The sequence below is a fragment of the Dunckerocampus dactyliophorus genome, chromosome 3 (genome assembly GCF_027744805.1).
Source record: "Dunckerocampus dactyliophorus isolate RoL2022-P2 chromosome 3, RoL_Ddac_1.1, whole genome shotgun sequence".
Lineage (NCBI taxonomy): Eukaryota > Metazoa > Chordata > Actinopteri > Syngnathiformes > Syngnathidae > Dunckerocampus > Dunckerocampus dactyliophorus.
The window spans coordinates 14,792,040-14,819,088 of NC_072821.1; the positions used below are offsets into that span (position 1 = coordinate 14,792,040).

The 27,049-nt window shown below is 39.7% G+C and overlaps 2 protein-coding genes across 8 annotated transcripts in view; both read left to right on the top strand.

The window, feature by feature from the left end:
- The window catches only part of dennd5a (DENN/MADD domain containing 5A), a 40,225-nt gene extending 18,947 nt beyond the window's left edge, over window positions 1-21,278 (top strand). For 2 of the 4 annotated variants that reach the window (XM_054770706.1, XM_054770707.1), the window contains 21 exons: window positions 1,501-2,188; window positions 6,892-7,079; window positions 8,663-8,983; window positions 10,101-10,316; window positions 10,409-10,643; window positions 10,974-11,124; window positions 11,206-11,299; window positions 11,486-11,590; window positions 14,063-14,194; window positions 14,275-14,427; window positions 14,545-14,632; window positions 14,716-14,803; window positions 15,994-16,122; window positions 17,005-17,126; window positions 17,213-17,358; window positions 17,862-17,980; window positions 18,059-18,240; window positions 18,591-18,673; window positions 19,256-19,379; window positions 19,470-19,638; window positions 19,834-21,278. In XM_054770706.1, coding sequence (XP_054626681.1) covers window positions 1,501-2,188; window positions 6,892-7,079; window positions 8,663-8,983; window positions 10,101-10,316; window positions 10,409-10,643; window positions 10,974-11,124; window positions 11,206-11,299; window positions 11,486-11,590; window positions 14,063-14,194; window positions 14,275-14,427; window positions 14,545-14,632; window positions 14,716-14,803; window positions 15,994-16,122; window positions 17,005-17,126; window positions 17,213-17,358; window positions 17,862-17,980; window positions 18,059-18,240; window positions 18,591-18,673; window positions 19,256-19,379; window positions 19,470-19,638; window positions 19,834-20,017 — 3,717 coding nt within the window. In that variant the 3' untranslated portion in view covers window positions 20,018-21,278. The remainder of the gene's footprint in view (window positions 1-1,500; window positions 2,189-6,891; window positions 7,080-8,662; window positions 8,984-10,100; window positions 10,317-10,408; window positions 10,644-10,973; window positions 11,125-11,205; window positions 11,300-11,485; window positions 11,591-14,062; window positions 14,195-14,274; window positions 14,428-14,544; window positions 14,633-14,715; window positions 14,804-15,993; window positions 16,123-17,004; window positions 17,127-17,212; window positions 17,359-17,861; window positions 17,981-18,058; window positions 18,241-18,590; window positions 18,674-19,255; window positions 19,380-19,469; window positions 19,639-19,833) is intronic. The other 2 variants (XM_054770708.1, XM_054770709.1) reach the window with 1 other exon arrangement.
- A 568-nt stretch (window positions 21,279-21,846) lies between these two features.
- sinhcafl (SIN3-HDAC complex associated factor, like) lies at window positions 21,847-26,778 on the top strand. 4 transcript variants are annotated; one of them, XM_054770823.1, is made up of 6 exons: window positions 21,847-21,951; window positions 22,772-22,935; window positions 23,014-23,113; window positions 23,193-23,307; window positions 24,325-24,478; window positions 24,708-26,778. In XM_054770823.1, exons 2-6 carry the CDS (start codon window positions 22,808-22,810, stop codon window positions 24,889-24,891), a joined length of 681 nt encoding a protein of 226 aa, XP_054626798.1. In that variant the 5' UTR covers window positions 21,847-21,951; window positions 22,772-22,807; the 3' UTR covers window positions 24,892-26,778. The 4 variants fall into 4 exon arrangements, with proteins under 4 accessions (XP_054626798.1, XP_054626801.1, XP_054626799.1 ...); XM_054770826.1 differs by having other exon boundaries at window positions 24,328-24,478; window positions 24,708-26,776; XM_054770825.1 differs by lacking the exon at window positions 21,847-21,951 and adding an exon at window positions 22,075-22,117.
- Window positions 26,779-27,049: the final 271 nt, after the last annotated feature.

The following is a 27,049-nucleotide window of genomic DNA, read 5'->3' on the forward strand; positions in this document are numbered from 1 at the left end:
TTAAATACCTCTGAAATGACGGCCTTTTTCTCTTTAAGCCATAAAATTCTGAGGAATTGGACCCTTGTCTGGGTACGATCCAGTGCTTTTCTCTTTTGTGCGGTCAATGTGTTTGTTACGTCGTGTATCTCTCTCTGGTATCATAAAACTGTGATATAAACAAATGCTGTTGCTGTAAACATAGCGCCCATAGCCCACAATGCATTGCACAATCACGTGTAAGTATCGTGAGATTTTGCCCAAGATTGCGGCGTAAATAAACCGGATGTTATTTTGGACTCTAAACAAGCAGACGAACGCAAGCCATGGCAAAATTTTTGCAAAAATTTTGGATGTTAGCCGAAAAACGCGCTAACCGGGGCGGATGTTAAGGTACCACCGTATGTGATTTTTTTTTTTTACAGTTAATATAATTATCATAAGTACATTAATATTTAAGAACTTTTTAAGTTTTGGTAATATACAGTGATGATATCAATATTGATAAAATTAGATATTGGATCATATTGGTATTGTTTTTTCTGCTCATAATGATAACTGTTCGCAAGTGATGACGTGCTCTATAGAGCAGCATGCTTGCTAGTTTGGTCAGTATGCGGTCTGGAATTATTTCCGAGTTTTGTCTTTGGATTGTAAATATACAATTTGCTGACTGTAAAGTGTTTTGTGTTTCTCTTTGCATCATGTGGCTTCACCTAAATAGTAATGCTGATTACTACAAAACAATCAGAGCTGCACTCGTTTCCAGCGACTGCAAAGGAGCTGCACATGGTGCCAAACAGGAAACGGAAAACCAAAATAAGAGACAAAATAGGAAATGACATGAAAGGAAAACCAAAATTAAAGTCCAACCTGTCATGCAGAACATGACATAAAGCGCTGGGTATGCGAGTGGGGACTTCAATACTTCACATGCACACCTCAAGAGTCACACATAGCATTTTGGCACTTTTTCTATAACTTGTATTGCATATTGCAATATTTTTCACTGTGTTTATTTGTAAAATGGATCTCCTGGTATCACAGTAGAAGAAGCCTAATGTGTTCATTACACGGCATCAGTTTGAGGGAAGAGCTGCTGCCCATATCGGTATCAGTTGATATTGGTATTTGCAATGAAGTGCTGGTCAATATCAGATATTGGGTATTGGTAAGAAAGTCAATATCGAACATCTCTAGTAATGTGCATATTTGATCCCTTTTAATGTGAAAAGTACTGATCAAGTGAGGATAGGGTCAAGATGCAGTGAGACATGAGCACAAAGATTTGAATTTAAGTGATGACTGTAAGCTTGTTGAATAGATAATTGATTTTAACTGTGCTGACCGAAGTATTCTTTTTTTGGTCTGTGCCTTTTATGGAGTGCTAATCAGTTTCAAAATATATCAGTTTAATATTCTGAATTTTAAAATACCCTGCATAACAACATAAAACTTAAATTGTATTCATTTACTTGTGCACAATAAATAAGATGTTCCTCCTCCTCTGTCCTACTGCAGCTCTGCATGCCGAAGGGTCTGGCTTTTAGAACACAAGTGGACTCTCGGGAACCACAGTTTCACTCCTTTATCATCACCCGAGAGGATGGCTCCCGGACCTACGGATTTGCTCTCACCTTCTTTGAAGAGGTGACCAGTAAGCAGATCTGCAGCGCGATGCAAACTCTTTACCACATGCACAATGCAGAGCAGTACGACATCTTGCATACAGCCACCTCCCCTCGCGGACCTGAGGAGCCGCCACGACTCCACCACTCCCAGCCTCGGCCCGTCCTCCACGCCGCACCTGCCATCTCCCGTCTGCAACGTTTCAATTCGTACGACATCAGCCGAGACACACTCTTTGTGTCAAAGTGCATCTGCATGATAACACCCATGGCCTTTGCCCAGGCCTGCAGGAAGGTGCTGCAGCAGCTTCACCAGGCAGTTACCTCACCCCATCCCCCACCCCTCCCGCTGGAGAGCTACATCTACAACATCCTCTATGAGGTGCCCCTGCCACCTTCCGGACGATCCCTAAAGTTCTCAGGTGTCTATGGGCCTGTGGTGTGCCAGAGGCCGAGCACGTCAGAACTGCCACTCTTTGACTTTGCGATTCGTGAAGTAATCAACCTGCTGGGTGTGGAGAACGTTCTTCAGCTGTTCACCTGTGCACTGCTGGAGATGCAGATACTGCTCTACTCACAGCGTAAGTACCACTTTTGCTACATTTGCACTCGCTCATGCTCTCTTTCAATGTTTATTTTATTTTCCCATCAGCATTAAATATGGTCTTCTACAATCACTGAACAATCTTAGTAATGTTTATTGTAAAGTTCTGTCTTTACACTGCTCAGTTGTGATTGACACAGTCAGAGACATATTTATTATGGAGGTTGTAGTTTACATTTTGAGTTTTACTGTGAATGAAAGTGACCCGGGGCTCTGGCAAAACTCTGATAGGCATGTTGGAACCATTTGTTACACAAGAAGTTACACAACCTAGTAAGTGTCCATTACAGTGATGTAGTCGAAGTAGCAGCTTGTGTAACGCTAAGACCCTCACTCATATCAGGCTAGTTAGATGTTTGTGCAGGGGGACGTTGATGCATGTACAGGTATAGGCATTAAACTCTTTTAGGTCAAATTTATAGACATCATCCCCTGTCGGAGTAGTAATTTCTCATGTGAGTGTACATTAATTATTCACTGAGCAAAGAACGCCTTTAGAGAAAGAGCGAGGAAGTGTGTGTGCTCGATGTGGACTGGTGTTTGGATCCATTACAATGGTAAGAAAGAGCAAATGGTTTATAAAACACCGGGATACACACTGGGTGAGAGGCTCTTAAGAAGAAAAGCCATGGTGTTGCTAGGCAATCTCGAGACAGGGAGGATAGCCATGATACAGGATGATTATCATTGGTTGGGGGTGACATCATGCCCTCTCCCCATGGGAGATTTGCAGAACGTGTGAAGGGTGTCGACTGGCAGTATTCCACTGGGAAGAACTGAGGGATTGTTTGGAGGAAAAACTGCACATAAATACACACAGACTCACACACACACACACACACACTGAGGAAATTGATGCTTTACAAGGAGACGACTGTGTGGCCTTTAAATAAAACTGAGATTTGCAAACAGCCACACAGCATCTCTCCCGTGATCGACGAATGACTTGCTCTAAGACTGTGTTTACTCAATCTCTCTAAGGGGGAACATTGTTCTGTGTAAGTCATGGGTCAGCCATTGTGACATGCAATTAAAGTCACATTTTCTGATTGGCCATTTCTGCTTTTTAACTTGGCAGTAAACACGAGGAATCAACTGGCGGAGAGACGTTCAAATATTTAAAGTTGCGCAATTTACTGCACCCACCAAATAGCTCTTCAGTTTGAATTTTGTATTTCCTGCATGGTCTTATTTTAGTTCATATGGTTGCAAGCATCACTCGACAAAAAGTTTATGGCAGTGTTGCTGACAAAAGTGAAAATGACATTAATTAGAGCGTGAAATATGAAATCTGCTTGGTTTATGTTTATTTGCTTACTTACAGTATATTATATACTCACTCACTGTCAACTTCTTTAGGTACACCTGCACTATCTAATATGATCTGATACAAGGCCTCTATCAAATATGCCTTTACAAAGATAATAGCACAGACCTCCACAGAGCAGTGGGCATCCACAAAATCATCGAAAAATGTTTTTACTTTGGATCCAGAAGAAATTCTGCATCTTGTTTATTTATATACAAGACAACATAGTACATAGAATTACAGACTGATATAATGCAATGTGTTTTATCTGGATTATATCAGAATGAAACATGCTTTGACAGATTTTGACAAAGCAAATTTCATTCAAATCAGATTTGTCCGTTTTTAAAATGTTTGTGTGGGTTCTCCCCAGAATTTTCTCTGAACATTACTGCAAAGGTTACCTACTCATCATAAAATTTCCAGAGTGACACATCAGAAGATGATGACAGGATTCTGTGCGCGCAATGAACACTCACACTGATGAAAACATAACCTCTTCGATGGGGGGAGTAATGCTCAGTTTTGACTGACCGTGTCAAAAATGTATTAATTTAACAATATGGTTTATTATTGTGTTTGTAGTTCGTAGTGTTCTGGAACTGCACTGCATCACAGCTTTTTCTGATATTTGAATTTATATTGGAACACATTACTTGTGCAGTTATATCTAATGAAGAGGTCAATGAGTGCATAATATGTAAATAACGGCTAGTATTACAATTCAGCCCATTCAGCAATTGAGGTGATGTGCTTCTTTATAGGGGTGTCACAAGATTTGACGAGATTAAACGTGACAAGATTTCTCTTTCAGAAAGAAAATCTCGTGGCCACTAGGCCTGGGACGATAATCCATAAATTAATAATGGATAATTTTGCCGGCCTCGATACATTACCATGTGCATGTGTGTCTGTTTTCCTCGTCTCTCACCTTCAAACAGGCAGGACGAGGGTTCGCGTCGTGCATTGGTTTCAGCACCTTGGCGCGTTTGCTCCCTTTGAACAACTGCATGAACGGAGTGAGCCCTTTTGTTAGTCATACAGTCTCTTTGTCTTGGTGGGTACAGGCAGGGCCGCTAGCATACACACAGAGTGCCGAAGAGTGGAACGTCGTACAAATTAAATTAGTAGATTGCAATATACTGTCATATATTTTTTTTATATTTTTTGATTGTACTTTACTTAAAAATAATGTTCAAATTTCATCTCGACCTCGTAGACCCAATCTCATGTATCATCTCGTCTCATGAACTGAGTGTCTCTAGACACCCCTACTTCTTATGATTGTGGTTTCCCTCCTAAGAGAAGAATCTGGTTTAGAGCGGACAGGCTTGTCTTGTAGACCAGTACATGGCCCAATGAAGGAATGGTATGTATTTTTATCACCATAAGAGGGAAGGCAGAGCTGCTCCTGCTGCTGTAGAACTTACCGTAGCTGTCGACAGGATGGAGCAGGAATGTGGATGAGGAGGACCAGACATATTTCTATGCGGACCACTTGACTGGAGTGTGAAAGCATGAATATGACGCAGTGCTGATGTGTGAAGTCATGAAAAGGGTATTTGTCAATTTGTCATGAGGCTGCTACAGTTCAGACGCAGAGGATACAATCAAGGATACAATCCTGAAGGTATTCTTGACGCAATACGTCTGTCTGTACTGATTACATTTCCAAGAAAGCTTTGGTGACTGTGTATTTGTTTGTGAGTGATCTGGGTTGCACAAAAAACTAACTGTGCCAAAGGTCACCATTTGTTTTTTAAAAGTGCTAAAAAGAGCATACCAGAATGTCACTGATTACATTGAAAACCTCCGCCAAGGTCAAACACAAAAGTGAAAAAGTAGTGGAGTGCCTTATTTGTGTTTTTTTAATCTGTTGGTTAGTTTGCAGACTACTTCCTGGTTCATGAAGGACACATTTCATGTACAGTGCCATTGTAGTCTGCACTGTTAACCAGATTTTCACCAAAATGCAATAGCATCTTGGTTATTTTATATCTTACCCCTCTACAAAGTCTCATGGAAATACCCTTTTGACCCAGATATAAGAAAGTATGTTTTCACTAAAATAGTCTAAGGTTGTGTTATTTTCAGTGTCTAGAGGTTTATGTCGGAGACAATCAAATTATCAAATAAGAGAGGGAATTATTATGCTAATTTTAACGGGAGTGTCACAAGATCAAAACATCATGAGATTTCTCATTCAGAAAAAAGTAAGCAATTAATCACAAATGAAAATGAACTGCAGAATTTTGCTGGTCTCTGTACAGTATATTGCCATGTGCATGTGTAGGAGTTTGGAAATGCAACACGCAGAAATGTAAATTAAACAGGCACCCCCACGCAATAATTAATTAAATCTTTCTAACGACTAATTTCTCTGAACTGTATTTCATTTTGACAGTGTAATGGCATGCTTACGCCAGCAGAGGGTCCGTCATGGTGCGGAGAAGTTCAGTAAGGAGACTGGAATTGTTAGCTTTAGCCACGCGCTGCTGATTAATAAACAAGCTCAGTCATGAGAAGACGCTTGCATCTTTGGATCTCTCTCGATTTGTTTCACAATCATTTTTATTTGCTACACAAGTGATGGAAGAATGATGTGTGATAAATAAACAAGTAGTCCTAACAACAAGAGCTGGAGGCGAATCCGGATGTAATTATTACGCTGTCTAGACTTTCAGAGGCGCTAGCCGATAAAATACTAAAATTATTTTATTCTGATGGCCACTTTTTTAAATTAACAAACTAAGAATCAAGTTTACATGTAGTTATAAATGTAATTAAAATGTTTTACACACTTTTTTGTCTCTCCTGCAGTGTTCTTTCTAAAAACATCCAAAAACAATAATGTTCAAAGTAGAGTATTTTTAAGTTGCTGCTGACATTTAAACATTTCTTCTTAAATGGGGCACTTTATTTCATTTTTTTTTTCTTTTGGTATGAGGATTTGAGCATAGCTAAAGGTTAGTTATAAAGAAGATTGATTATATTTTACTTTTTTAAAAATATTTATTTAAAAAAGAGACTGGACTATTTTATTTTAGCGGCTATTTTTCACCCAGCCGTACACCTGCCTTGTTTTGTGACTTGATTAAGTGAATAAGTTTGTTTGTCCAGTCATATGTTATGATTGAACTGTTCTTAAAATTGGTCAATTACCTCCTGTCAATGACCTACTGTCAAAAAGGTAATTACAGCACTCGTGGTCTCTTTCAGTACTGCACTTCCTTAGCTAAAGAAGATGGCCATAAAAGTCAGGCCTATGCAGCAAATGGAGGACTACACTCACTTGGGTTCCATTCTAGTCACATAAATGGTCAGGAAATAACGGTCCAGTCTCTCACTCTTCATTTGTGTGTGTCATACAGATTACCAAAGGCTGATGACTGTAGCGGAGAGCATCACGGCCTTAATGTTCCCCTTCCAGTGGCAGCATGTGTATGTTCCTATTCTCCCTGCCTCTCTCCTCCACTTCCTGGATGCACCTGTGCCGTATCTCATGGGCCTGCACTCCAATGGACAGGATGACCGCACCAAGCTAGAGTTGCCACAGGAGGTAAACGCTAACTTTTACGTTTCCCTAAACACAATTCTACACTGCCAGTGTTCCTTCACTTGTGCAGAAGCACACCAAGACAGCATCAGCCCTGCACAATGTATGATTGCACATCTCATAATCATGTGTGATGTCTGACATTGAGCACACTGATTATGTTCACCCATTTAATTTTGTCCTGTATGCTCAAGCTTCAAGTGTGACTCTATGAATAACTTCGTCCATGCCTGATAATAATTTTGTCCCAAACATTGTATATGAAAAAGGTATGTTTCTGCCTTAAACTGTGTCTGTGTTTTAGGATATAATAATATAATATTAACATAATATATAATAATAATAATAATAATATAATAATATGCCTTATATACAGGTTTTGTTTGCTTGATTTAATTCTCCACTGATGTTGTCATAGGCATGAGCAAGGTTCAACCTCCGCCCTACCTGTAGATTGAGGGCCCTAACCTTTGCCCTTCTAGTAAAGCAATGCATCAGAAACGAATGTTGGACACTCTATTATCACTCTATTATAATCAATGCTGTTTCATTGGCCTCCAAACAAACCTTAACTTGCTGATAAATTTATCAGAGGCGCACACTGACTCCTCTTAGGTACAACCTTCGTTGAGCTCCAGTGTGTTTGGATTTTTTTGCTTTGGAAATTATATATTTGTATGTACAGTTATTGTTTTAAGTAACATTTTAACATTCTTAACAGTCTTACCAGCGTAAAAAGAAATTAACAGCTATTAATAGCATTACAATAAACATTAAAAAGCCCCCATGAATGATGTGCTCATCCGTTGATTTGCTGACACTGTGGCAAAAATGCATAGGCAAAGTAGTCAATGTCTACCACTTAACATTTTTTTTTTATTTGTTTTCGTAAGTATTGCAAAAATAATGTACACTTTAAACAGTTTGTACTGAGCACGCAGGACAATGTGTTTACCGCTTTCCTGCATAATAAAGTCAATTTCCGGTTCCATGGTCATCACATTTTTCCTCCTTGCCATCACTGGCACCATTCTGTGGCAACATCACAAAAGTCAAGGAAAAAGAAAAAACAACCTCAACAGTCCAATTGCGATCATTTCAATGCCCTGAGAATGCAGTGATGTTGGTGAATCACGATATTTACAGGTACGTCAACGAAAAAGCTAAACATACATCTTTTAAATGTTCAGGTCCGTTGTCCAAGGTTTTTTGCAACGTTTGCAAAAGCTCTTGCGGAATTCCAAATGATGAACACTTGAGGTTCCAGCATATTTCTGTTCTAGATTTTTCAGAATTACATTGATATCTGTAGTAGTTATAGTTGCTTAGTGTTTTATTGTGTTCATTCTGCATTTTGTCTATTTGCTGTTTGGCTACTATGCCAAATAAAATACAATTGCACTTTTTGCATTCCTGCATTTACTAGAATCATCCTGTCTGTCCTGTTTTAATACACAAGGATATTTAAGTTTTGGTCTTTGCATTTTGTTCCAGTCTATTGTCCTCCCTCTTTTACGACGCACGCAGGCTAACGAAGCTAATGAAGTAGTAGATACTCTCTTATATTCTGTCCTGCGTCTCTCCAGGCCAACTTGTGTTTTGTGGACATCGACAACCACTTTATAGAACTTCCAGAAGAATTGCCGCAATTTCCCAACAAACTGGAGTTCATACAAGAGATCTCCGAGGTGCTCATGTCTTTTGGTGTCACGCCAGAAGGAACCCTCGATTCTGACTCTGACGCAGACACCCAAGTCAAGCACAGTGGCTTGCGATCGGTTGATGTGGTCTCTGACAAACGCAACGGCAACCTGGCCTCGCCCCTCAACTCCTACCTGCTGAGGGAGAATGAAACCATTGCCAGACTGCAGGCTCTGGTGAAGAGGACAGGTGTCAGTCTGGAGAAGGTGAGATTTGATTGCCAGGCTATTTTTTTATTAATTTTTTTTAGAATTACAAATACCTCCATATTGTACTTAATTGTAGGACAATAATAATAATATGTACCGTAGTTAAATATCTATTAGATAGCATTTTGAATCATTAAATGGATGAACACAATTCATTAATGAACAATGTAAGGGTAAAAAAAAAAAAAGGAACACGGCAGTAACCAACAATAAGCACAAGAGGGCGCCCTTACACACCTCTACAACACACATCACTTCAGCTAAAGCACACGTGTCAAACTCGTGCCCTGGAGGGCTGAGACGCTGCAGGTTTTCTCTCCAACCAGTTTCTTCAGCAGGTGATTTAATTGATGAGCTCCTTCCCTCAAACTGAAGGTGTTGATTATTAAAATCACCTGCTTTAGTGACTGGCTGGAAAGAAAACTTGCAGTGTCTCGGCCCTCCATGGCACGAGTTTGACACCCCTGAGCTAAAGTGTTAAGACTGAGCTTTGTTTTGGCACTGCAACAAAAATATCTTTCTTGTTGTATTACTGTAATATTTAGTATATATTATTTTGATTTTGTTTTAGAATAAGAGCTGAGTGATGAGTGGAAAGTTCAGGTGCATGAAACAATTAATATGAATATTCATATTCACTGTACGTATGTACATATTCATAGTTCTTGATCTATTTTTAGGTTTCCTTCATGTGTTAACAGTTTTGGGAAGCTTATGTGTTGTTAACATACACCAGAATCGGGTAACAATTGTTCTATACACCAAAACTGTCTGAAATATCAGTCAGATTCGGATTAATGACAGTAATAAGGCTGTAGAGAAGAGTATAATGGCATTGATATAAAGCTGCAAACTTTAGAATGTTTTTGCATGTGCGGCTTCATCAGCTGCTGTTGCTTAGTAATAACATTTCATGAACGGATTAGGTCATTGTCTGTGATTAGTTTTCAATTATGAGGTCGGGCCTCAGGCTCGTTAGCACTCAATGCTGAGTTTCAATTAGGCAGCAAATCGTTGTTTTCACACTCCATTTTTCTGGCATCTGTACGAAGGAGCTACAGTATTGCAGTTGTAGGTCATCAATGCTGCTGTGTGTTTGCTTTTCACACATCAGCTGGAGGTGAGAGAGGACGCCGGCGGAAATAAGGATTCACGTTTTCATTGTGATGAAGAGGAGCTGAAGATGCACCAGCTCAACATCCAGGTGCGCGAGGTGTTTGCCAACCGCTTCACTCAGATGTTTGCCGACTACGAGGTGTTTGTGATCCAGCCGAGTCAAGACAAGGAGTCCTGGTTCACCAATCGAGACCAGATGCAGAACTTTGATAAGGTGAGATGTTTGAGATCATTATCAGTAATGTATAGCTCAAGGTATTCCCCGTCATATTAAATTGTCTTTATTGTGTGTGCGTGTGTGTATAGGCCTCCTTCCTGTCCGACCAGCCAGAGCCCTACCTGCCTTTTCTATCTCGCTTCCTAGAGACACAGATGTTTGCCTCCTTCATCGACAGCAAGATCCTCTGCCATGATGATGAGGACAAGGAGCACACGCTGAGGGTGTTTGACACCCGTGTCGATAAAGTTAGGATGCTGAATGTCCGCACACCCACTCTGCGCACCTCTATGTACCAGAAATGTACAAACATCGAAGACTCTGGTAAGCAAGATGGACAGAAGGAATCTAGATAATGGAAAATAACCAATACACAAAACCAATAATGAGATGTGAGATGCATTTGTTCGTTCTTGGTGTGACACACTTGTATACGTACGTGCCACATGTATAGTCACGTGCCACATTATTAGGTACACCTGCACAATTGAATAAGATCCAGCATCAGAGCTGTATTAAGAAATTGTAATAACTTATATTTTGGCACCCTTATTTAACTGCGTAAAAAAAAATCTTTGAGCTTTGTCTAATAATTATTTACAGCTAATTGACTATTGTGGAGTCAATGTAGGGACGCATTATTTCTGTACACAGAGAAGGCCATTGAGATGAGAGTGATGAAGATCGACCACACAGCCCTGCACCCCCACCTTCTGGACATGAAGATTGGTCAGGGACGTTACGAACAAGGCTTCTTCCCACGACTGCAGTCTGATGTGCTCTCCTCTGGGCCCACTAGTAACAAGTGACTATTTTGCATGAACTGCGTATTCTACTGACGTTTCATTGCTCTTAGGTTAACTGGTTATTTAATGTTATGTTCCAGGTGGGCCAAGAGGAGCGCTCCTGCCCAGTGGAGGAGGCGGGATCGCCAGAAGCAGCACGCAGAGCACCTTTATTTAGATAATGACCAGAGAGAGGTGAGAGCTCAAATCGTCATGCGCATTGACACCTTGAGCTTTGTTTTTTTCTTTTTACTCTGCATGACCTTTTTTCTCGTTTTGTTTTATTTTACTTTTCCCTCATTTTACGTCCTATTCACCATTTATTTGGTCACTGTGTCTTCTCTTTTTTTTTTGTTTGCACTCATGCTCGCACACTCTCAGCATGTAGAGTGTTTGTTTCCGGAGCTGCAGCTCCTGCTGTTTCTTGACTACTACTGGCACTTGCAGTCCTTCAAGCCCTGTCTAAAGTCGGTGACTGTGGATGTGGTATGTGCTGGTGCTTTGTGAGGCCTTCATGCTCAGACCACATGAGCTGCCCATGTGGTCTTTCTCGCTTCCTGCTTCCTCCACCATCAGACCAGTCTGAGATTGTATTATACAAGGCTGCATCATTAAATTAAACCTATGCATGTCAAATAATGCAAACAAAGTTGATTGAAACTGACTATTTTATGCTTATGTTAAACTATGTATGTGCTGTTTCACACCAGTAATTGGCAGCAGTAAAATCCTTGTATAAAAAACAATGCAGTCTTGTCACTTTTGCATTTTTGCATTTGTTTTGTGAAAGTTACCATAATGACTAGGATGTCAAATGTCAAATGTATTCAGATCCCACTGGCCACTAACTTTGCGTGTCACACTTAAATGTTTCAGATCATCAAACAAATTTAAATGTTAGTGACAACACAACTGAACACAAATGTTGTTTTTATATGAAACATTTTATTACTATTAACGGAGAAAAACAAAACCTTAGCAGCAATAACTACAATCAAGCGTTTGCAATAACTTGCAATGAGTCTCTTATAGCGCTGTGGAGGAATTTTGGCCCACTCATCTTTGCAAAATTTGTTGTAATTCAACCATATTCGAGGTCTTCTGAGCATGAACCACCTTTTTAAGGTCATGCCACAGCATCTCATTAGTATCCAGGTCAGGACTTTGACTAGGGAACTCCAAAGTCTTAATTTTTTTTTTCTTCAGCCATTCAGAGGTGGACTTCTGAATGGCTGAAGTGTGTTTTGGATCATTGTCCTGCTGCAGAACCCAAGTTGGTTTCAGCTTGAGGTCACGAACTGTTGGCCGGGCATTCTCCTTCAGGAATTTTTGGTAGAGAGCAGAATTTGTAGTTCCATTTATCACAGCAAGTCTTCCAAGTCCTAAAGCAGCAAAACAGCCCCAGACGGTCACACGACCACCACCATATTTTACTGTTGGTATGATGTTCTTTTTCTTAAATGCAGCGTTACTTTTTCGCCAGATGTAATTGGACACACACCTGCCAAAAAGTAAAACTTTTGTCTCGTCAGACCAGAGTATTTTCCCAAAGGTCTTGAGGATCATCAAGATGTTTTCTGAGAAAATTGAGACGAGCCTTAATGTACTTTTTATTCAGCAGTGTTTTTTGTCTTGGAACTCTGCCATGCAGGCCGTTTTTGCCCAGCGTCTTTCTTATCGTGGAGTCATGAACACTAACCTTAACTGAGGCAAGTGAGGCCTGCAGTTTTTTGGATGTTGTTGTGGGGTCTTTTGTGACCTCTTGGATGAGTCGTCGTGACACTCTTGGGGTGATTTGGGTTGGCTCCTGACTCCTGGGAAGGTTCACCACTGTTCCATGTTTTTGCCATTTGTGGATAATGGCTCTCACTGTGGTTCACTGGAGTCCCAAAGCTTTAGAAATGCCTTTATAACCTTTTCCAGGCTGATAGATCTCAATTAATCTCAATTAAGTTATTTTTTTTTATGTTTTATTAATCTCAATTTAAGTTATGTTTTAGGTTTGGATTTTTTTTTCTAAAAAGTTTCATTTAGAAACTGAATTTTGTGTTCAGTTGTGTTGTCATTGACTAATATTTACGTGTTTGATGATCTGAAGCATTTAAGTGTGACAAACATACAAACATCTAAGAAATCAGGAAGGAGTCAACCACTTTTTCACACCACTGTAATTCTTTCCCACCGGGGGACTCGATGTCATTCAAATGACAATCAACAGTTTCGGTTGAACTGACCTTGTCTTTGAAGTCTAATTGTTCTGTTGAACGGCTTTTATGGCACACATATAGCAGTTCATCTCAAATAGTAGGGCTCCCCCCCCCCCCGGTTAGGTGTCAGGGGAGCCATGGGCAAACTTGACTTGGAATTGTTTTAAGTTGTTGCAGATGTTATCGCAGCTCATTTTATAAATCTATTTTGGTAATCAAGTGATTGTATACTGAATGCTGGTGCCAGCAACAATTCAAGGTGGGATATGAAAGACATTTATGTCCCCTAGTGGGGGTATGACAGGGGGGGTATTTTCTGTGGGGGTATGACAGAAAATATTTGAGAACCACAAATATATTTCGTACTGTATCATTATTGGATTTGTATTTTGCAGAAGCATAGAAAGGCACTGCATCATACTAAGTATACTAACTCTATTGAATCTTGAAGAGTTTTTAAGAACAGAAATGAATGTTTTCTAATGCATACATAATGTTGTGGCCAGTGAGTGTATTTTGGCACAAAAATCATCTACATTATTATAAAGTTTGTTTGTTACATTGTTTCACATTGTTTGTTAAAGTTAGCTCACATGTTGTAGGCACTGTGATGTCCTAGTCGTGTTTCTGATACTTCCACCTTGTCTAAATGTGGATACAGCTCTGTGGTATGTTTCAAAGGATGTCATAACTGTAAGGCTTCTCTGGCACTATTTGAAAGAGTTGTTGAATGAAGTCTCTGTATAAACAGAAATACATCCAAGAGGCGCGGAACTTGGGCACAACCATTAGACAGCCCAAACTGTCCAACCTGTCACCTTCCGTCATCGCTCAAACAAACTGGAAGTTCGTTGAGGGGTTGCTAAAAGAGTGCAAGAACAAGGTTTGTGCATGACATCACTCTCTTTTTTTTTTTTCTGATTGGCACCAAATGCAAGCGTCAACAAGCATTTTTCCCTGCAGACCAAACGCATGCTTGTGGAGAAGATGGGTCGGGAGGCAGTGGAGTTGGGTCATGTGGAGGTCAGCATTACTGGTGTGGAGGAGAACACTTTGATTGCCAGTCTGTGTGACTTGTTGGAGAGGATCTGGAGCCATGGGCTACAGGTTAAACAGGTCAGGAAACAACAGTAGCACTGCATAGTTTTTAGCAAGCTGCTCAGCAATTGACTCTCTCCTAGCAGGTACTTAACTAGCAGTATATTCTCACACATTTTTTGTTTCTGTTTTCAGGGTAAATCTGCCCTGTGGTCCCACTTGCTTCATTACCAGGAAAGCAAAGAGAAGAAGAGTGCAACACCAGCTGGTTTAGGACCTCCAGGTATAGGAAATCCTGACAGTCAAACAAACATTTCTTACAAACTGGAAACAAAACCTTAGAATTGTTTTTTGTTTCCATCCCAGGTTTTATCCATGACCCTGAAAGACGCAAATCTGATGGGGGTGGGTCTGCAATGCCACCTCTTAAAGTATCCTTGATCCAGGACATGAGGTGAGGAAGACTGACTTCTATTTTAGTTAAGAGAGGAACAAGGAAACATTTTTTATATGTCAGTGTTGTGAAACAGAGTTGGAGTCTATCTTTTAATTATAGTGTAAGTACAGCCAGGACAAAAATGATACCAATGTCTCAAAATTACAGACACCAGACATTTTGACAGCTGGACACCAGGCATTTTCAAATGTTCTGTGAAATAATTTCACAAATTTACAGTTTTAGACACTGAGAGATGTACCTCAATCATGTGCATCTTCTATCATGTATTATTTTTTTATTAGGCTTGTGAATTCTTATAGCAGACTTGCCCGCTGTGTCTGTACATGTGTGCCGTCACCAAGAGTAGTCTCTGTTTATGTTGCATGAAGAATGAAGTGTGCGTGTGTGTAGTGCGCATTACTTCCAACCTAATTATCACACACGCCCTCCAGGTCAAGTCAGGTCACACACAGCACTGTGCTTCTAGTAAGACACCAAATGTTGACGCCAAGAGTAATTGTATACTCTGAGTCATAATGCAAAAACAATTGTCATGCATCCCTTGATGAATTAATAATTCATCCCTTTGTCATAACATGGACTAGATGTTTGTCTTCAAAAGAATGATGATGTCTAAATAAAAGTGATAATGGTGCAATCTCATAAATAGGCGAGAGGTCACAGTAATATTTGGCCATTATATAAATATTTTCCTTTGTTACCATGGAGATACCGTGCAGAGGAAAGTGGGTTAGTCAGAGTGGATGTAAATGTTGGAGACGGGGGGGGTTAAAAGGCGGAGGAGGGGACATGAGGGTCTCTCCGAGAGCAAACGAGCTTATGGCACAGGTGGAGTGGAAGGGAATGTGTCTGGACATTAGAGACATGATAGTGGCTTGCAGCAATGACAGGCAACCGCAACCACACACACACACACACGCACACACAGGAAGTCACAGACAGAGACCTCCTTTCAGCCATAACTGTTTGTGATGCCAACAATTTATATTTACATACCTCATAGCTGCACAATAAATACATTGAAGGTAAAGTATTGCCACATCTTGAATTATTGCAAATAAATTAATTCGTCATACCATACTTTTTCTTGAAATAATGCCCTCATGATGGGTTTAAAAAATGTATTTCCTTTACTACAAAGACCTCACCTCCTTTGACCTTTTACCTTGTGGTTTTATTTCCAGACACATTCAAAACATAAGTGAGATCAAGACTGATGTGGGCAAGGCCAGAGCTTGGGTTCGCCTCTCCATGGAGAAGAAGTTGCTCTCCAGACACCTGAAGCAGCTGTTGTCTGACCTCGAGCTTACAAAGTGAGCAAAACAGTACACCGCCAGGGCTCGCATTGGTCCTCTGTCCCAGACATCCTAAATTCTTGTTATTTTAGGTGTACTCAAACTAAGCCATTCATACCGTGCTTGGGCCAATTTAACATTCAAAGTTAGGCACTTGGCTAGTGTGACCGCTCTGATCTGCGCTCAAGTTTGGCACACTTTCCCTCCTTGCCAGGACTGGAAAAATGTGGGCCAGGGCACGATTGGTTGCATACATGCAACATTGCCGAGTCAAGACATAGAATGACTCTAATAACGTCGCTTCTCACCAGTTCTTAATGATAAACCCTACTGTATTATTAGAAATAAATTAGAATACCCGAAATAATGCTCAATGTTAAAACCTTAGCATGTAATAACACTCGTTAAATATCTTAAAATGCTAGCCCCTACCTTGTACAATAAAAATAAATGGAACAACTCTAAATAATCCACAAAGGAAAATTGCAATAAAACAGCTGTGTGCATGTGATGGCACAATCAATATATCACAGTTTTACCTGATTCATGTTTGTAAAGGAATTTCTGACTCAAAATAATTAGGATTCACTCATATATAATAAATTCACTTTCTGAACTGCAAAGCATCACATTGTAGTCTGTTATTACATCAATAATTTACACATTCACGACCACTTCATAATTGATATGGTGGGTAGTGAACTGGGCCACAAGGGTTTCTGTCTGCCTTTCTGACCTTACATTGTCATTTCTCTACTTTCATTCTCAATGCTTACACGCTTTTCTCATCTATTCAGTGAAAATAAACAGTAACATGTCTATTTTTTGGTGTTTAATTTTTTATTTGAATCTGGAAATGTGTACATCTCTAAATAATTATGTTTGTTTAATCCACTTTAGGAAACTGTACAAGCGATATGCATTCCTGCGCTGTGATGATGAGAAAGAGCAGTTTCTCTACCATCTCTTGTCCTTCAATGCAGTAGACTACTTCTGTTTCACCAATGTCTTCACCACCATCAGTCAGTACTGCTAATGCATTTTTTTTTTTTTTTTGTGGTGTTGACTCAGCTTGAACTGACCAACATGTGTCTCCTCCGTCTCTCAGTGATCCCATATCATGTGGTAGTGGTTCCCAGTAGGAAGCTGGGTGGCTCCATGTTTACAGCCAATCCATGGGTGTGTGTGTCAGGTGAACTGGCAGAGACGGGCGTTCTGCAGGTGCCGAGGAACACTCAGGAGATTACTTTTGAGGTCTGTCTTTTGTTTGGATTTAGTTTTCCATAGATGCACAACATTCTTAAATGTGGCAGTTTTCAGCACTTGAAAAAGCTTGAACTTCGGTTAAGGTGCTGTATGTCTGTATGTTTTTTCCTATAATTTTGTCTCCTCATACAATGAAGCAGAATAATCGTTTTGACTATGTACTGTATATAATTATATGAATACAGTATGGCATTTACCATAGCTGTGTACTGCTAGGAAATCTTAAACCTATATCTTAGAAGGTTACATTTAGGGGCCCATATAGACTGTCAATGTTGATCATCACAGTTGTTTCCAGTAACATTTTTATTGGCTGTTGTCCCCTGTTGATGACTTTTTTATCTCAATTTAAGTTGGGAGATTTTTTATTTAGGTTCAGACACACTGCTATAATCAGCCAAGATTTTATCAGTGTTTACATATGTTTTGAAATAAAACTCACTGTGTACAGTGGCTCACAGTTTGAATTGTAAATGCTCCTTCTCTTCCAGTGCCAGAACCTGGGTAAGCTGACCACAGTGCAGATGGGCCACGACAACACAGGTCTCTATGCTAAGTGGTTGGTGGAGTGTGTTATGGTCCGCAATGAAATCACAGGGCACACATACAAGTAAGTTTACATTTTCCAGAAAAAACTTGCATTGTTTTGACCTACAGTAGAAAACTAACATACATGTTTGTTGGGTAGATTTCCATGTGGCCGGTGGCTGGGTAAGGGCGTGGATGATGGCAGCCTGGAGAGAATCCTGGTAGGAGAGTTGATGACGCCCTGCACAGAGAACGATGAAAAGATGTGTCGCACACCGCCGATGCAGCAGTCTCCAGGGATGATGAGGAGATTTGTTACCATCTCGCCAAACAGCAAGCCAAGTAAGCAACAGAGCCGCACACGGCTAAATGAACAAACCCCAAACAAACTGTTTCATCTGCTGTCTTTGTCTTTGCTTTGAAAAAAAATACTTGAAAGCAAAGAAGAGCTAATGTGGGTCTAGTCAGTTTTATAGAGTTTTGGATTTTTGCTCGACCTTTGGACCATGTTTTCAGTGAATTTTTTTGGTCGAATTCCAAGTTGTTGGAATTCCACCATTAGACACTGTTAGATATCATTGATTGATGAAAAACTAAATGATCAAATGTGGAAGGATTTTTTTTTTTCCCCTTCGCTTTGACTTTTTGACTGACAGCCAGTCATCAACCCTCTCCTTTCTCTCCTCATGCAGAGTTAAACACAGGTCAGATCCAGGAGGGAGTGGGAGAGGCCATCAATGGGATCGTGAAGCACTTCCACAAACCGGAGAAGGAGGTGGGAGACAGTAGTCTAGACAGGCCCCCTCATGTCATTCTATTATTCATTACAAAGCTCTACAAGACCTTATGTGGTCTTATTCAGATTGCAAAAAAACATATTAAACTTTAAATTTTAGTTTTCTTAATCTCACATGATGATCCTAGAACAGGGGTCTGTAACCAGTGGCTCCGGAGCCGCATGCTTTATACTTCTGTGTAGTGACTCCACCAAGAAGACAGAAAAGGAACGTGACAATACCATTTAGGAAATTATATATGTAGTGGTTAAATAGGTTTTGTGGCTCCAAGTAGGTTTAATTTTGTGGAAATGGGCCAAAATGGCTCTTTTGATGTTAAAGGTTGCCGACCCCTGTCCGAAAATGATGTCTAATAAGCTTCTTGTCCTGGAGTCATTGTTATTTAACACTTAAAGATTATTATTATTATTATTATTAGCATTACCATGCTGTGTAAATGCCCAGTCTTGTGTATTTTTGCCTAATATCAAATTAAGTTGTTATGTGGGTTATGGTCATGGTAGATTTTTTTTCTTTTGGAATAAGATTGTTCTTGTTCTATCGGTTGTTTCTCTTCATAGAGAGGCAGTTTGACTCTTCTCCTTTGTGGGGAATTTGGCCTCGTCTGGGCTCTGGAGCAGGTGTTCCAGCACGGGTTCAAATCACCTCGCCTCTTTAAAAATGTCTTCATCTGGGATTTTTTGGGTATGAGCCGCCATCCCTTTTTTAAAATGACATTTGAGTTATTTATTATGAAGCATCAAATCATTAACCTCCATAAATGATGTGGCACAGAAAAGGCACAAGTGTACTTTGAAAGCGCCGAGCAACAGGAGGTGAATCCGGATGAAAACTGGCAAAGCAGAGTGCGCCACTTCTGCCGCTTCATGCGCGCCATCAACAACACATCGCGAAACATCGGCAAGGACGGAAAGTTCCAGATGCTCATTTGTCTGGGTGCAAGGTAGGCAGGAAACATCTGTTTGTAGTTACAATGAAAAAAGGTTTACATCATGACAAATGAAGCAAGCAATTTATTAATGTCACTACAGTGTTTTATCCAAGACATTAGCTTTTATGCTTCCATTCTTTTAAATTACATTTAAATGATAAACACATCCAGTAGTGTTAAGCCTCCTGCTTCTGTTGTTTCTCTTAGGGACCACTTGCTGCATCACTGGATTGCGCTGCTGGCAGATTGTCCAATCACTGCTCAGATGTATGAGGAAGCCGCACTGATCAAGGACCGCTCACTGGTAAACTCTCTGATCCGAGTGCTTCAGACTCTGCAGGAGTTCAACATCACCCTGGAGGCATCGCTCATCAAAGGTGTCGGCATCTAAACCAAACCATCTCCACGGATGAGCACAGCCGTAACAATTAAGTAAACCTTTTATATGCAGGAACAGACTCTTAAAAGACAACATATTTTGGCTTATGTTAAAGATGCTGTTACATTTGCCATATACTGTATTAAGTGCAATGAGCCTTTTCAAATCTGTTGTTTTTATCCTCAATGATGTGGTCATGTTTCAAACATGTTTTCTATTCTGAACCATGTTTTTCCACATGATTGACAATGACCTTCTTGTGCTATAATGTTTTATCAAAAGCTTAATATTTTGATTGTTAGAGTGAACGTCAGACTATGGCTATATTTAAGGGAATGAGGGGGTTCAGAACTGTTAATATATTTTATCAGAGAAAAACAGTGTTATTTTGTAAAATCTGTCAAGTTGCTTGCTCTGTTGTCAACTCAGATTCCAAAGTCATAATGCAGAGCTTAAAGCAAATGTAGAGGTATGCTTTATAAGTATGTATATGACTGGGTGGGAGAGTTGAACTGTGGAATCTACAAAGGAATTCAAAGGCTGTTTACATTACAACCTTTTCTTAGGAAATGTATGCAGATATTTTATGTGAAAGACCTTTGTACCTTCAGTGCAGAAAAGGGTCCTTCTTGCATGATAATGACACTGTATCCCAGGATGGAAAATATCTTAGATGGGATCAAAAAAATCTCCCCCTGGTGAGTTATTGGTTTGTGCTGCAATTCCTCAAGAGATGTGTGATCCAGCTTTCTGTGCAAATATGTTCAGAACAACAGCCTTGATGTAAATACATCCAGTCAGCCCTTCCTCAACCGTCATCCAAGCCTTTTTGCTACTCCTGTCAGTGTGGGACATGACTCCTCATGATAAAGGAAGCTTGTCTGCTGTAGTAATCCAAAATGACTGCTTTTATTGGCCCCCACCTCATTTTGTTGTAACTGTTTTTTGCTATGCAATTTCCTCAGCAGAAATTGTCCCCCCCTCCCCGCCCTGCAAAGCCTTCATCAAGGTCACTTGAGGCCATATCTCTCGCAATGAGCTTGACTGCACGGAGGAAGAGATTTGATAATTGAAGGACTTCGTTATCTGTGCCAACGGTGTCTGGAATGAACTCTTTCTGTGTGTGACTCGTACATGAGCAGCTTGCAAGATATATATTTTTGTTTTCCAAAACTGTACATTTATTGAAATAGCTGTGTAATGTAGTGTTTACTAAGTAAGAGAGACCTTGTACAGTGTAAAAATATGTCAAGAATAAAACATCTGTAATGCATTTTTCTTCGAAGTTGTTGGAACATGTAATACTTTGTGTAAGAGTAATTTCTATGCAAAAAAATAAATATACATAGTAAATTTTATAACAATAATCATCCAGGATCAAACATAATTTGTATCTTTTTCCCGTCAAAAATACAAAATAAACTGAAGTAGGAATTATTTTACAATGATAGTATATTACAAAATGCGTATTGTTTGTAGTTAATCTTAATACGCATTTAATGCTGAAAGCAAAGTCTGAAGATAACAGAATTTTACTAAAGCGAACTTTTTTGACGATTTTTTTTTTCAACATACGTGAGCGCTTTCAGTTGGGAACATGTAAACAAACTCGTTCGCGCCATGTCAAATGGGTGTTTATCTTCAAAGACGAACACCACGTGCATTATGGGTATTTCAGTTTCAAATCTCCAACAACGGCAACGAAGAGCTGTTTTATTGGTCGTTCACTACAACTCCCAGCATTCAGCACTCCTCTTGCGAATACTCGATTGGTCCACTCCGTTTCAAACTTTCCGCCCGCACCCCTTATATGGTCAACGTGCGCTCGCGCTTTTCATTCCAGTTTTTTATGCTAATCGTATTTTAATGCCCAGCTGTATGCACCAGTAGTAAGAGCATGCGCAGTGCGTGAAAAGCAAACGGACAAGATTCAAAGTTTTTGTTCGGTAAATACCCGTTTATTTATTCTATCTTGTATTTGTGTTGTTGTGCGAATTGATTTTGGTTGAAACGAGCACACTGCGTGGTTGTTTAATTTTGACTTGTAGTTGTCAGTCGGATGCACAAAGAGCAGCCGACAATGGGGGTGAACGGCAGCATGGCGTGGTGAAGGTAGCGGAGCGGGCTAGCTAGCATGCTAATGGCTAACAACAATGAGCCATATTTGGCGCTCTAGCGGGCAAAAGTTGGAATTTAAAGGGAAGGCTGCTTCTAAAGCGACGTTTCGCCTTTTAACAAAAACCGAAAACGCGAGCGGGCAATTCAAAGTTAAACGAACGTTCACCATGTTAAAACGAGTGTTTGATGAATTTCAACGAATAGCCCGGTAGCTTTTTGTTTCTGCGTTTGGAGACATGAGTTGCTGTTTTTTTGGACAGCGACTTTCTCATAAAAAAAATTAGAGTTGATCATCGATCAGTAGATGCAAATTGATCGATTGGTGTTTGCACCTTTTAAAACAGTGACGTGTGTTGCTTTTTTTAAGTAATATTTTTGCCAGTTTGTGAACGCCGAAAGCTTCAGTTGTTTCATATTTACATACGCTATCTTTGAATGTTAGTTAGGCTGTCTCCGGCATTTGTGCACTAAATGCATTGTCACAAGTTCCACACATGATACATACTGTATTGTGGTTCTTTTTAAAGATTACTATTCTGTATGGTGTGCTGCTTGTGGGGACCGCCCCCCTTCACAATGGTAAAGAGCGCCATAGTGTGTAGATACTCAAGACACTCTGCTGCTTGTTTCTCTGACATACTCGCCCAGGTGATTTTACATCTGCATTGAGCTCCAAGGAAGACTATGTTTGGCTTTCACAAGTCAAAGATCTACCGGAGTAACGACGGCTGTTGCATCTGCAAGACCAAGTCCTCCAGCTCGCGTTTTACAGACAGCAGTCGATATGAAGAAACGTTCAGGCTCTGTTTTGGGTAAACCTCCCATTTCTGCAAATGTATTTTGTTTGCCTTTTGCATATTTTAACATAGATAGATATATATTTCACGTAGGCTCTCAGAAGACCGTGTCGGAGACATCTGCAATGCTTGTGTGTTGTTGGTGAAGAGGTGGAAGAAACTCCCCAATGGCTCCAAGAAGAATTGGAACCATGTAAGTGATGCCTGCCATCCTCTTGCCTATTTTACTGTGTGCTCCTTTCTCAGACTTGTTTTTTCTTGACCTGACACAGGTGGTGGATGCCAGAGCTGGACCAGGCTTCAAAGTGACAAAGCCCAAGAAGATCAAGAACAGTGATGGCAAGAAGAAAAGCAAGCTGAAGAGGCTTCACAAGTTAAAGAGGCAAAGTGAGTCTATCTCGTCTGTTGACTTGCATTTTTTGAGGAAAAGATGGATGTCCTCTGAATTAGTGACATTTTTCATGGTATCTCAGTTGCTTTTTTTGATTGCAGCACCTCATGGCTATTTAGACCAAAATCGGCCACTTTCTACCCAATTTTGTTTATTTTTTGACTGAATATAAGGTAAATTAATCAGATTAGAGGAAATTAAGGCAGCGCTACTCACACGTCATATACATTCACATCAGGAGTGAGTAAACAGCACTGAGGAGGAATAAAAGAAAATGAATATATAACGGGTGTAGTACCTCAAAACTTTGACACATCTTCTTATCAAATAGTATGAGCAAGAGTCTCTAAACCTTTTGACTGGTACTGTATGTTCCCAAAACAGAAGATGATATGTTTGGATTGTGTATGTACAGGCAGTAATAAATATAGTTCAGTCTTGTATTCATTCTACTGTCACATTGGTACGATGACTACAATTTTGAAAGGTGTACCGTCTGGGGAAATCTGGGGAATGACTTTTTTTGTGCTTCAATAACTTTTCTGCTTAATTTTTTTTTATTTTTGTGACCCCTGACAAAAAATTGCTTGCTTTTTTTCAGTATATAATAGACACAAAATGTTTTCTTACAAAATACTGAGGTAGCAGAGTTATGGTGACACCAAATTTATGTCACTCCCAAAACCTTTGGCCACAACTGTATTCTTAGTAGTTATGGACAATGTATGAAACATCCACTGATGTGCGTATTTGTTGCATACATGTAATTTTATTATACTTAAGGGTGTTCCTTAAGTATATAGAGAATGGAATGAAACATTATGTAAAACATTTATTATATTTTTTGATAAGTGCATTAATTCTGCTAGTGTAGTGACACATGACACTACTACACTAGAATGTTTTTTGTGTTAAAAAAAAAAAAATCATTATTATGACTGAGCTAAAATAACCACCTATCGCATTCTGCCAGATCTATGCTCTTTACCAAGTGTTATTTTTTGCTCTGCAAGCAGACTCTGATGCTCACAGCACCACCTCCAGTGTGTCTCCTGCCCACTCGCCCAGTTATAGCAACCAGTCAGATGACGGCTCAGACATTGAGTCCAAACAGAGGCGCTCTTCTCCTTCCATCTTCTCATTCTTGGACCGATCTTACTGGAAAAGGTAAGAAAATGGCTGTTTGAATCCATTTGCCGTACCACTTGCGGTACCCTGTAAAAGTTTGTTGCTGGGTGCTGGAGTCTGTCCGAGTTGACGCAAAAGCCAGTAACATAGCCATTCAAAATAGGGTATCAGGCTTATGTCAGCTGCGTGATATTCAACTATGCGAACCACTTCACTTCTTATATCACACGAAGCCCTCAATAGTAATGTTGCTTCTTGTCCTTTGTAGGCAAAAGGTGTGCTGCGGGATTGTCTACAAAGGCCGCTTTGGTGAGGTGATTATTGATCCTCGTCTTTTTAAGCCCTGCTGCAATTCAAAAAAACAGAAGACACTGGTGTCCACGCAAGTTCCTCCACACCTTCCAGAAACGCATCCACCACAACTCCCAGAGGAAATGAAAGAAACCTGGTGATGGCTCTTGTTTAATCCTTCGCAGGGTTATCCATGGCACTCACCTGGATTTGTCTCCAGTGGCAGACTTCCCTTCTCCTCCCTTAGATAAATTTTGATGTATTGTTACACGTGCTATTACTTTTTTCATATGGTTATTTTAACTTTTGTATAGTGTTCTTCTTTTTTTTTTATACAATATTACAAAAACCTTAAGGGCATTAGTTTTATTTATAGGTTAAAGAGAAACATTGTTAAAGCTCAGTTTATTTTGGTTACTTAAGTGATCCATGTTCTGTAAATATATTGTCACTTTGATACATATCACGACTGTTCTATTTTTCCATGATTTGCATTTAAGAAAAAAAAAAAGCACCAGCTATTTCCAATTACCAGCTTTTTTCTTATAGCTTGGAGTTGAGCCTCCACATGTTGCTGCAAACTTTAATCATGTTCTTTGTTTCACATGTGACTTGGTAGGATTTTTAGTACACAAAAGGATAGTTGGCAACAGCAGGGATCATTAGGCCAACTGCCCTAAATGAATTTAATTAGATTTTAATGATATTTTTGTAGAGGAAAACAATTGTGATGTTTTGACAGGTGAAGCACGACTTTGAAACACTCCATTTGAATTTGAACGTAGAGCACATTGATCTGAATAGATTAGAATGTGATTAGAAGATGCATGCAGTATGTTTCTCTGCCTTTTGGAGGGGAAACAGAAATGATGTATTTATTTCTTTTGTACAGTCACCAATGAAATGACGTGTATGTTGTAAGCATATCCCCCACACCCACACCCACACCCCCAAACCACTACTTGTGTACAGAGTGCGTTTTACTCTAACCCGGTTTACTTTTTTTTATATATTTTTTTTTCTCCAAAAATGGCTTTTTTTGCATTCAATGCTCACCAGTAATTGAATTTGGGAAAAAAATGAGTAGCAAGTTCGGGAAAATGTCAGTGTAAAACTCATGTTCCAAATGTCATGCGTAGGCGAAGACGTGTGGTTATAACTTTTTGCCTGGTGAGAATGTGTTTTCATCTCTGATTTGCGTTCAGATGCAATTGTCAAGGTTCAAACTATGCAGACGTTTTGAATGTGTGGCGCTCTGTCACTGTTGCTGTTAAGTGTTAAGTGATGGACCCTGATTCAACCAAACTTACTTGTATAAAACATCCATTACTTATTGTCCCAAATATGTCTCATGTATGCCGTTTTAATGATGCTCAGGTTGCACCGTGGTAACCATAGTGCATGCATGCTGTCTACTCTGAACCATCTCAGACTGTATGAATTTTACAGTTAATGTTCAGGAATTATGCTTGTTGTGGCAGGGTCGTTTTAAACCCAAGAAGGTTCTCATTAAAAGGAGAATTGCTGCCTCCTTTTGAACTGCTTAATAAGCTTATTTTTTGCCATATTATTTTGCAAGGTGCATTTTAGAAAATGAAATGTGCCTTAATGAATTACCTGACATTGTCTTAATGCTTCTCATGTAATTTATATTTATTTATGACAATGTTTTTTACTGAGGTAGCTGGTGTAGACTCTTTCCGAATGTTTTTGCGCACTTCCCTTGAACTTGCAAGCTTACCATGTTTTTTTAATGGGTTTTTTTGTATACTGTATTGTACAACCAAGTAGAGCTGTACTGTAATAAGCTATAATAAACTTTGTCATTAATATGTGTGGATCGCTAGATGGCGTCAAAGAGCTACACAGGAAAACCGGGTATAAAACGACCTTGTTGGTATTATGGATTAGTTCATTGTGTGTTTTATTACTTTTTAGATCCATATAAAATATCCACCTTTTAACATCTGAGTCCACTTATTTACAGTTGTGCTCACAGCAGGTGCTATAAAGTGGTCCCGCCGGCGCATGCAGGATACATTTGCTCAATTATTCCATGTCTTATATTTAATTATTGGTTAATATTATTAAAAAGAAACTTATGAAAGTTGCCAAATACAGACTATCGAATCTGCGTTCTCTTCATGTTTTCGTTCATACGCTTTACTATGGTATGTATTGCTTGTGATTAAAACTGCAGCAGGTTATTTGCATGTTTTCATGAAATTTAGATTAACTGTGTTGCTAAGCAACCACGTTGTTAGGCCAACCGTATTTGTTACATTTACAGCTACAAAACAGTTACCAGCAGAAATACCC